This window comes from Paralichthys olivaceus, chromosome 8, assembly GCF_024713975.1.
Source record: "Paralichthys olivaceus isolate ysfri-2021 chromosome 8, ASM2471397v2, whole genome shotgun sequence".
NCBI lineage: Eukaryota > Metazoa > Chordata > Actinopteri > Pleuronectiformes > Paralichthyidae > Paralichthys > Paralichthys olivaceus.
In genome coordinates this window covers 18,179,328-18,191,107 of record NC_091100.1, presented here as the reverse complement: position 1 = coordinate 18,191,107, position 11,780 = coordinate 18,179,328, and the positions used below count along the sequence as shown (strand labels likewise).

Sequence of the window (11,780 nt, the reverse complement as noted above, 5' to 3'; positions counted from 1 at the left end):
AGTCCTTGTGTATATATTTATTTCTATTTCACTCCCTTGACCTGTAATGGGCTTGTCTGGACATGGCTGCTGTGATCTCTTGAGAGGTCCAGAGAGGCTTGTGAGTCATGGGTGCACAAAGGAAGATGACAAGCGGCGGTTTCTAACTCAAATAATGTACTGTCAGCAAAAGGTTAACTTAATTCCATCAGACAGTGGCTAAACAAACAAACACAGGTATTTTCAGTTGAACTTCTTATTCTCTGCCTTTACTGTAACATAAAACTCTTGCTCTGCTGACTATGGGAAATGTAGTCACTTAACCGGATGCCATGACGGGTTGTAGTCTCTGCTGCAACCACTGGGAGGGGATGTATCTCCCCTGGATGACACTCCCTCTCACAACATCACACTACATGTAACCTGGGTATGTCCATCAAAACTGAATAATCTTTTTTCTCTTGGTCAGTCATTCACTGTATGAATGTGTGTGTGAATGGGTGAATGGCAAAACTGTACTGTAAAGTGCTTTGAGTGGTCATCAAGACCAGAAAAGCTGCTCTATACGAATACAGACCATTTACCAATTTACCATTCTGAAAATATTAATGTTAAGGATATAAATCTGCCATACACAAGAGAATGTTACTAATAGTTATCAAATTATGTTTGTGATGTATTTCAGCAACAAAATATGCATTGAGTTTTTTCAAACATTTTCAGTTGTCCCACTTTATCAAATCTGATTGATAATTTGGTAAAGTTCATTTCACCAGAGCGGTCAGTATAATATCTGACCGCGACCCAATCACACACATACTACATTGACACACCTGGACATACATAGTAGATGTTTCGAGAGTAAATACGGTATGTTATCATATTTATTCAAGCCTATATTCTGTGTGTAGTCTGTGTTTCCTGGGCTGACAGGCCGTACTCCCAGCTTTTAGTCACAGTGTAAACACAGACTTATCAGTGTGGCTTTATCAACTCTGTATACAGACCTCTCTTGTAAGCTCCTCAACACACACACACACAGACACACACACTCATGTCTATAATGAGGGTTATTATTGGATTCAAAGTTTAAACATGATTGTTTCTTCAAAGGTCTTTGTTCAGTTTATTAGCAGGTGGCAATCAACATCAAGATACTGTGTCTTCTTCAACATCAGCATTCAACATTGAAACATCAATATATATTGTAAATATACCTTACACCACACTGACGACAATGACAAACAAGTCATTCATAAGCAGACAACTTATACCACTTTTATAAAACGACTAGTTTCTAAGTAATAAATTAATAAATTATTCAAGTGTCGACACAGTCTTGTTCAATAGCACCGAGTTATTTCAGAATAATTCTCACAAAACAGCCCCCACTAAGTTTCACACTTAGACTTAGAGAAGTTGCTGCAACAAACACCAGTGTTGGATGGGATAAGAACCTGTTGTTTCATGGCATTAACTAAGTTAAACTAGCTTGTGGCATTATAAAGTAATGTTGTAGAACAACTCTGAAACACTTTACAGTTTTTATCACATGTAAAACTGATGAAAAATTACCATAGGCTCAAAGTAGTAAGATAACAGTGAGGGTTGCTCATATTACTGGGGTTAAATATTTAGCTAGAACACTGCGTACATTTGAATTAGCCTAGGATACTGAAACAAACACCAAAACCTGACAGGAACTGTTAACAATTGTGACAATTTATGCAAACAATTGACGGAGAACTGGCAACCGACACATTTTCTCACCTTGTGCTTCTTCTTTGGGTCTTGCTTCGTGCTGGATCATCAATTTTTCGAACCTCAATGTTCTGATCTCAACAGGCTAACAAATTACTGAAAAGACACAAATCTGAAGCTGCATGCATCGATTTTCATTTTTATGATGTCATCAATTGGACTTCTCAGAAAGTATTTTACTATTTTTAAACTACAAAAACACAAAACACTTTATATTATGATGTAAAAATAGTATTTTGATATAAAAAATGAATCAATTTTCATCAAACCTATCAAATATGACAAAATACACTATTTTGTATTTCAAATATGTATTTCAAATACATGTATCATAAATACTGCTCATCCCTGACAATGAGTTTGTTTGTTAAATAAGCTCAGTTTTCATGAAATTAACCCCCATAGCTTGATATGTATGATGATACATGAAATAAATGTTACTGCATGAAATGTAGCCAGTGTAGCGAACAGTGGTTAGCTATTAGCACTTTGTAATTATGATAATTATTGTTGTTCAAAATATTAAATAAAGGTTACAGGAGTTCAATACGTGAACAAGTTTATCTTGTCAACCCACAGCAGATTGTAAAATATTAACCATCGAGGTGAAATCAGCCCATTTATCTAAAAACATCTTTTTTTCTGATGCCATGAGGAAAATTCGGTAAACCACAGAGAGACAGGAGGAGGGTCGTTGGGGTTGGATGGTTAATATATTGATTGGTTGGTTGGTTCATTGATCGATTGACAGATGTCATTGGTATACTTGTTTTAAGTTTTTGTTTAATTTTCAGAATTTATAACCTTTTTATGATTTTATTTTTTCCCCGCAACTAACTTAAAAAAAGTTCAATTAAACCAAAAAACACATGAAAGCAAAACTCCTTTCATCTGTTTCTGTCAAACAGGCCATAAACGTTATCTTTAAATCACGTGTGAAACATTCTAAATTTCTTATCGACCGGAAACCGTGTTTTCTCTCACACTAAGCTTCGCTTGACACGCTTTTCCCACAAACCCACCCCGCCAGCTGAGGGAGGATCTCAGACCCAGTCGCAGCGAAGATGGTGGCAGGTACTGGAGTGGAGTTCTCCCGGGGAAGACGGAAAACCAGCCACGAAACTCCCGCTGAGGGTCTGCTTTCAATTTAGCCCCCCCCCCTCCTTCCCAGGCCCGGCAGAGAGACTGGTGGAAAAAAAGGGGGAGAAAAGGGTGGCAACCAGCGGCGGACGGAAGAGGACGCACCAGAGCGCACAGTGTTGTGTTTGTTGGACCCACGCATGCCAGCGAAAACTAGCGCTACCCAGAGCTGAGGCACTGGCTGAGATACGTTGCTGTTGTTCGTGGGCTCGGTTTTATGTTTCAACATAATCTCATCGAGAACATGTCCGAGGGGTCTCCTGCATCGCTCTGGGGGATTTTCTACTCCTTTGCTCTGGGGGAATGCGAGGGCAGGAAATCCAGCCTCAGCTCCAAATAACCAGAGAACTGGGTCTCCTCTCCAAACGCAGGAAATACGGCCTGGGAACGAAAAAAAAGTTTGGGAGCTTTTGGAAACGAGAGAGGGGCCTATCGCTGACGTTTTACACGCGTTTTACCACTTGTTTTTTTTAAGTGTTGCGTGTTTTTTGTATTAAGCGCTGCTGTTGCTGCAGTAAGTTGGAGAAGATCATTCAAATGTTACACGCCGTTGGTGTTGTTATTGCAAGAGTTTTGATCATCACTATTTATAGACCAGCCTGTTCCGACCGAGGCAGTTCCTCATAGCTGTAGCCCATGTTTTGCCAACTGCGCGCAACAAGTTGCAGACACTCCCAGCAGAGGCAAACCTTCGCCAAACCGGGGCCAGCGGATGGTGTTTTCTGCGCTTCTCTTCGCGGATTACGCGTCTTCTGGTTGCGCACACGCCTCCCCCGACCCCCTCATCGGAAGGCAGAGGGGGAATAAACGGTGGAGATCCGGAGAGGGAGTTCAGGAAAGGACGGGGCTAAATCCGTGGGAATAGGCCTGCCTGTCAGGCCTCCCATGATCGGATTCTTGGACTACATGGACAGGGCTCCGAAATAACCCAGTCTGGAATATTTGCGAGGGCCCGCTGGATTAAAAATGGAAGAAGAGTGCATGAGAAGAAGAAATGCAAACCCATAGCGCACCCGAGCGACACACGAGAAGGGATGTAGTGGAAGGTAAAGCTGCTTGGATTACCACTCATCTACTTTTTTAAACAGTTTACCTACTTTTTAATTTGGCATTAACCTTTTTTTCACACCGTAGCTCTGAAGTCTACAGAGCAAGAGAACAGATAAATTATTACTGGCCTATATTTTTCTAATAGTGTAGATGCTTTATAATTTTTATTGGAGCACTACTAGTTGTTCATTACAATACTGGGAGTGTTTTCACGAAGGCAAAGGACGAGCACATTGACAGTTGTGGAGATAAGAGGGACTCAGTAACTTTTGGAACTCGCTCGCTGCGCACTACGCCAACTGTTGACAGCCTGTGAGTGTGTGCTCCTGTACAATGAAGCCCTGGACCTGAGCGCTGTTTTCCACCTTCTCCCCTCCACAAAATCACAGTTTTCCCGGAATGAAGAAAGAATCTGGGCATTTTCTCCTGAAGCTGATCTGACTGTGTGATGCCAGCAGCATCGAGATATTGCGCACGTCCAGAGGAGGTGATTTCCAGTCATGTAACGTCAGGAGCGAATGGTTGAAGGCGTAAAAGCATGAGCCCGTTGCATCACCGACCAGTCGTTTCCGAGAAGGATGTTCAGTTCAGAAGGCAGAAGGAGTGATGACAGTGTTTTTACCGCAGCTGGAGAGAGAGCCGGGATCAAACCCAGAGCCTCTTCGGAGGAGGACGCATGTGATGTGAGTACTGACGCAAACCGGGCTTGGATAATGACCTGCTCAAGAAACTGGAACGGTGCGTCTTGTGTGAGTGAATGTGCAGACTGCTGTGTGCGTAGAGGAGACGTCTGTGCGGCGCTCACCATTCATGCAGCGTGATTATTCCAACGAACACCTTTGCTCTCTCTCCCCCCTTCTCCCTGTCACTCTCCCGCCGCCGCCTCCCCCCCTCCTCGCCGTGCCACATGTGCACACGCGGCGCCCACGCACCGCGTCTTGTTGCCTGAGCGGCATAAGAAGATATTATTAATATTCAGCGTCCCCCCCCCTCCCCTCCAACCATCGTCTCCGCGTCTCAGAGCAGTCAACATGGCCACTCTGCAACATCACCGGCCGCTCCTCGTGCGTGGCACTGAAGTCAGCTGCGACTCCCGCGGGGATGGCGCCATGACCGTGCGAATTACTAACAGCGCGCCACACGCGCATCAACGTGAGCCACTGAGGGCTGCCAACAGTGGGGCAGGAGGAGGAGCTGGAGGCTGTGGTTCTGTGAGTAAAATGAACCCTGACCTCCACAAATACAGCATCTCCTCCAGCTGCAGCTCAGCAGAGTCCAGGCCTGCTGTGACCTCCAATCCCAGGGTGCAAAGGAAGGCGCCGCCGTTGTTCGAGCGCTCTGCTGCCCAGTGCTGGGACCCCAAGTTTGACTCCCCGATCCTGGAAGAGGCGTGCCAAGATAGGTGCTTTCCTCAGACGCAGCGGCGCTTCCGCTATGTCCTGTTTTACCTTGCAGTGGCTGCTGTACTCTGGGGGGTGTACTTTGGGGTCAACAATGACCGATGCAACCCTATGACCTTCCTAGCCCCCACAGCCTCCTTTTTGGTTCTTCTAGTGCTCCTCTTTTTCTTCACCTTCACCCAGCCCTACACATGGCTGTACAACCAAACCTCCTTGGTCCTGATAGCGGTCACCTTTGCCATCACCTTAGCCCCACAGATACAGACTGCTGGTTTCACTAAGCTGGAGTGGGCTGGTGGTGGGAATGCCTCATATCGCTCACCAGACGAACTAACACAACCTACAAGCCACTGCATCTCGTCTGTGGGCACCTTTTCCCTGTGCATGGAGGTTTTGCTGTTGTTATACAGTGTCCTCCATGTCCGTCTATATGCCTCTGTGATGCTTGGGCTCCTCTATTCTATATTATTCGAGGCATTAGGATGGCTGCCATTGCTTCAGAGGAGTCATGACACTGCCAGCTTGGGAACAGGGATAGAGGGTTCAGGGGACACACTCAGCTGGCTCGGCCCGGCCAAAGCTCTGCTTCACTTGTGTGCTCATGTCATTGGCATCCACCTGTTCATCATGTCTGAGGTTCGTTCCCGCAGTACTTTTCTCAAAGTGGGCCAAGCTATCATGCACGGCAAAGACTTAGAAGTGGAGAAGGCCTTGAAGGAGCGCATGATTCACTCTGTGATGCCACGACGAGTTGCAGACGAGCTGATGAAGCAGGGTGATGATGAGGGCGGCGGCGAAAACTCTGGCAAGCGTTATTCCTCCGGTGCTTGCTCTGCCTCGGCCATCTCTGTGGGTGGTGGAGGAAGCTGTGGAGTTTCACAAGCCCAATGTTCCACAAGCCCCAAAAATCATGCTCACAACAATCACAAACGCAAGAAGACCTCCATCCCCCGTGGACAGATAATATTTAGGCCCTTTAACATGAAACGCATGGAGCCTGTCAGCATCCTCTTTGCAGACATTGTGGGTTTCACCAAAATGTCTGCCAATAAGTCAGCACCAGCCTTGGTGGGCCTTCTCAATGACCTGTTTGGACGTTTTGATCGGCTGTGTGAACTAACCTGCTGTGAAAAGATCAGCACCCTGGGAGACTGCTACTACTGCGTAGCAGGATGCCCTGAGCCCAGACCGGACCACGCCTACTGCTGTGTAGAGATGGGCCTGGGTATGATCCAGGCCATCGAACAGTTCTGCCAGGAGACATGTGAGGCTGTCAGCATGCGTGTTGGCGTCCATACTGGCACCGTGCTCTGTGGGATCCTTGGAATAAAGCGCTTCAAGTTTGATGTATGGTCTAATGATGTAAATCTGGCTAACTTGATGGAGCAGCTAGGTGTGGCAGGCAAGGTCCACCTGTCAGAAGCCACTGCCCGATTCCTGGATGACCGTTACCAGAGCGAGGATGGGCGGGTGGCAGAGAGAGCTGGCCAGAGTGTGGTGGAGAAACTAAAGGGTAAGTGGCTCTTCTGCTATGCTTCCATGTGTTTAGGAAAATCTGAGCCTCCGTGTAAAGACGTTAGATATCAAAGAAACTCAGAGGTTCTCACAAAGAGGGTATTACTGGTCTTGAACACATGATCCACAGATAAATGACTTTAAGAGATAAATGTGCTATTTAAAACTTACCTATGAGTTTATCTTCAAAGTTCAGCGAGTTTGTGATAGCACCTTGAGCACTGAACAGGTGATTAAAAAGTGTGCTGCAAAGGCTAAACACACATACGATGAGGCTATTTTACATTTCTCACACACACAGGGTAATGGTTGAAAAGCTGTGCATTGTCTGAACATGGTCATCAGGGTTTTGTGGGGTCACTACATGTCTCGACGGCACTAGAATGTTATCTGACCAGTTAGTCTTGTTGAAACAGTCTGCCAACAGAAGCAGAAGATCAGGCTACAAGATCAAGAGATTAGAGCACCAGGAAGACAGAGGTGTTTGGGTTCATATCAACTGGATTTCATTCAGTAGCACTCAATTCATTGTTATTCCTTCTGTTTTTACATATAGAAACAGAAATGAGATGACAAATGTTTTTCTTCAAGTACAACAGATGGACATAAGATGCTTGCTGCAGACCAATGTCAACAACTTGCATAGTAAAACTATTAATGGTTGGCCACGGCAAAAGGATAACATGATGAGTATACATTTGGAATATACAGCGGCTAAATGGCTTCAATACTTCACTCACTTATTAGGTTGTTCAAAGTATATCAACTCCATAGGCTTTTAACTGTGCTGTCTCTGAGTGTAGCTTGTTGCTGTGGTTGGCCTGAATGTTGAATGCTAGAGATTGCAGTTGATAACAGGAGGGCTAACCAGCTTTACTGTGCCGTGGTAGGTATTGTCCTGGATTCCATTAGATTAAAGAGTTGATCATCACACCCCATGTAGGAATAGTGGTGGCGTGTTGCAAAATTAGACTTGCCTGTCTGCAATATGTCCATGTTTGCTAAGTGTTACCTTGTTTGCTTTTTTAAAATCAGGATTTTTTTTAGACAACACACACACACACACACACACACACACACACACACACACACACACACACACACACACAGCCAGTCTGCATCAATACTCTGTGAAAAGCAACATCTCTCTAATCTCTCCAGCAGGGAATTCCTCGTGGTCCTGTCTAATCTTAGGTCTCTTGCAAACAGAGACTGTCTGTTCTATTGTCAGGCCTTATGTCAGACTGTATTCACACTTGGCTCTAAACGGTACCATCACTCTCTATTTCCAGACTAGTGAACAGCAACAGAGTGAGATATTGACAGGTTTTGTCGAGGGATAGAAAAGGGCAGAATGGCATCAAGTTTCCCTCTGAAACACAGACCCACATGTTCCTGCTCAGACCAGAAGACAACCTTAACAGTTGGTTTGTGTAGCACAGAGACGGGTTTGTGTAGATAGATCACCATAGTCTTATTCTGAGAGAACACTTCTTGTTGAGAGAAATAAATAGAATCACAGATGCAGCATTGCAACTGCTGTCTGGTGTTGAGTGGCTGGAGAAATATATCTACAAGGAGTTAAACCGAAAATGATCAAGATCAAATCAGTTGTTTTAGGTGTTGTGATGTTTAGCCTTGTTTATGTTCGTTGTTCCTTTCCTTGCACGCGGTGGCACGCACCAGAAATGGCATAATTTCTGCTGGAGCACGCCCTCCTTTCGTCTGGTCTAGACCCTATTAACTTTTTGGATTGGGCAAGTGTGGCACATCTAGCACAAAATGAATGCCAATAAAGTAGCATAGACATTCCCAGATGGCTCCTGGAGTGTGATTGCAGGGACTGTTGATACGACTATTGAAAATCCTCTGTGAATGGATTTTCAAGGCTAAAATAAACATTGCACAAGCCAGAAGCGATGATCCTGGAGGAAATGAGCAGGTACCCAAACCGTTCTGTCTGCATTTCCTTATCTTCTTTGCCTTTTACCGGCAGTGTTGTTAAGCAGGAGTATGAAAGGGAGAGGCGTCGTGTCAACGTTGGCGCATCCAATGTTCAATTCGTCAAGCATAGCCGCAGCCTCAGTGTGCTCCTCTTTAATTGAACCAATTTTTAAAGAGGTTTCACATGATTAGAACACAAAGTTTTAAAGTGTTGCCTGTTGGCGATTTACAGAGTTCATGGTGTTGTTCCTCTCTGAGGATGTCAGAACCATTCACCCTGATAAACTGAACCCAATGTCAATTCTAACATATCATTTTCTCTTACAGCACTTATTGACTTATACAGTCAAATGCTCCTCCTCTCTATCACTTTCCATTCTCTTCCCTTGCATTTAAAATATTAAAACACAGCAGTTACCTGGTTTGAAAGAAGTTGGACAGTAGTTAAAACAAAAATTCCCAATTCAGACAGTTTCCAAAATTAGTTTTTCTGAATATTTTTGTCTCTTGCACTTGTTTGATATGCTCAATATTAGTGTGAGTGATAAGCTGAATAATTTGGTTACTTCTTTCATCCCCCCCACCCTCTTCTAAATGCTTTGTCTGTCATTTTCTTTTCCTTCCACATCTCTCCTTCTGCTTTTCATTTGCCTCCGTTTTGTTATCTTATTTATTGCCTCACTCTCACCTGTCACCCAGGCCTGTGCATGTGGTCTGTTGTGTAACAGTGCTCCAGTGCTGTCTGTCTCTCTTTAGTCAAGGCATGCTACAGATCCCACAGCAGGCTGAATGAGTCGCCTCAGATAGTATGCTGTCAACGATTCTCGCTCTTAGTCCCTAAACACCCGTCATCCCGCTCTCCTTTAAAACAACAACCAGCAAACCATGACTTCTGCCAGGTATACGCCAGGAGCGCTCTCTATGTAATCCGTGAAATGTATCGTGATTCAGCAGCAAACAGTCTCCCAGCTCGGTGCAGCGCATGTAAGGGATGAGTCATATCTCTGTTGACAAATGCATTAATTATGCAGGTATGGAGGGAATTAAAATACAAGGCAGACATTTCCAAAGCTTGCAGCATTTCAGAGATGATTAAGAAGTTTAGGTGAGTTAAAGTTTGAACTGTGCAAAATCTGAATAACTGCACAAGCTAAGTGTACAGGGTGTTTTATATCCACATTCAAAGTTTGAAGCTGTTTCATGAAAATTCAAAACTTGTGACAAGATGGCTCCCAAACATAAAATAAGGGATATTTGGAAAAACAAAGTTGGACTCATGCTTTCAAACTATTATTACTGTTATTAACATACTTACTACATAAATTGTTCATCTGTAGACACAAGCAAAAAGCACTTTCTTATGATGACTCCAGCCGTGTATGTGTAGATGGGAACTGGAAAACATTACTAAAAAAACCACTCCAACCGTTTGTTCAAAGCCACTTTTAAAGTGGCTCACAGTTAATTTGAAATGCTTATTGCTCAGAGTCATTGACATGTTTGCTCGCCACACAAGGGTAATTGCATTAATGGTTGCAATTTCTTTGGAACCTGTCTAATGTGCTACATCCTTGTTTACACAAAACACTGTCAGGATACACTGAGCGACTATGAGACTACTCCGCTGTTTACACACACAACACCATTGTAAATAGGAACATAGTCTGTTTAACAGTTGCTGCAACTTGTTTTTGACCAAATCTATAAAACCAGTCAGTCAATTAGTAAGTGACATTTACGCTTTTAGACCACTCTCTCCTAAATCCTTCAATGGTAACCCAGTGATCATCCCCTCTTGTCTTGACTACACATCCATTATACTGTGTGTGTGTGTTACTAGGTCTTTATATGAAGGCTCTAGCAGCAGGACATTACTTTTGTCCTCACCTGTCTCCGAAGAACACCTACATTTATTGTACAGAATGAGACTGTTTTTTTCTGTGCTAACCGTTATCTGAATCTCACTTGGGTCAATGGTTGCGGCCGGGTCCCCCTGCTCGACATGCTTGTTTCTCCTCCATCCTCGCTAATCCAGTCCTGTGCCGTCTTTCTGTTTGCAGTGCACAAACACACTCCTATTTCACTGCAGGTGTTGAGGACTGCAGTTTTCTGCCCTGGGTTTTTGTTTAGCTGGTCTTTATATCCTGCCTCTAACTGCGGCGTTAATGCCTTTTTAGGTTCCACTTCTCAAGTGTGGTAGCTCAGGGAAATGAGGTCGTGGAGTTTCCAGGCGTGAGTGTGTGTGTGTGTGTGTGTGTGTGTGCGCATTAGAGGTCTTGATTTATATTTGAGAGTGTAGAATAGAGGGAGATTGTACAACTGCAGACTCAAGGGCTTGAACCATGAACTGTTCTCATGGTATCGTACAGTGACACTAGCAGCTTTTCAGTTTCAGTCTGTGAGTCTGGAGGTACTTTCTGTGTGTGTGCAAATGCATAGGTGCATATGTCTATGTATCGTTTTATGCCCCCATGCCAGTGTGGCAAAAAAAAAAATCTGTCACCTAACTATGCAAATGGCAGATCCATTAACCATAAACAGGCCAAATCCACTGGGTCATAGATTTTGCTATTCTACTCTACATCTGTCCACTGTTGTCCTGCAAACATCAGTGACATGTCTGTTTACCAACTGGGTCACTGTGATGTTTCAGTACAAGCCACCATATGCTTACTGCCTCTTTGTAGACTTATGAATAGTGTTATTGATTGGCAGTTTCTTCTCTGGAGACTGAGGACAGTGGAAATCACCTCTTTCCCCTTGTTGTCTCCTCAGCGGTCCTGGAAATTCCTCATCCAGATCACCATAATACACTATCAGCAATTCATTCACCCATTTATCTAAATGTAATGGAAATACATTGTGTGTGTGTGTGTGTGTGTGTGTGTGTGTGTGTGTGTGTGTGTGTGTGTGTGTGTGTGTGTGTGTGTGTGTGTGTGGTAATATAGATAAGGCATTGAACAAAAGACTGATCAAAGACTTTGTGACTTA

The 11,780-nt window shown here is 44.1% G+C and overlaps 1 protein-coding gene across 1 annotated transcript in view; it reads left to right on the top strand.

Annotated features, from left to right (window-relative positions):
* The first annotated feature begins 3,007 nt into the window (after positions 1 to 3,007).
* Positions 3,008 to 11,780, top strand: part of adcy9 (adenylate cyclase 9) — a 38,387-nt gene continuing 29,614 nt past the window's right edge. The window contains exon 1 of the mRNA XM_020083952.2: positions 3,008 to 6,843. Within this exon, the coding sequence (XP_019939511.2) occupies positions 4,962 to 6,843 (1,882 nt within the window). The 5' untranslated portion in view covers positions 3,008 to 4,961. The remainder of the gene's footprint in view (positions 6,844 to 11,780) is intronic.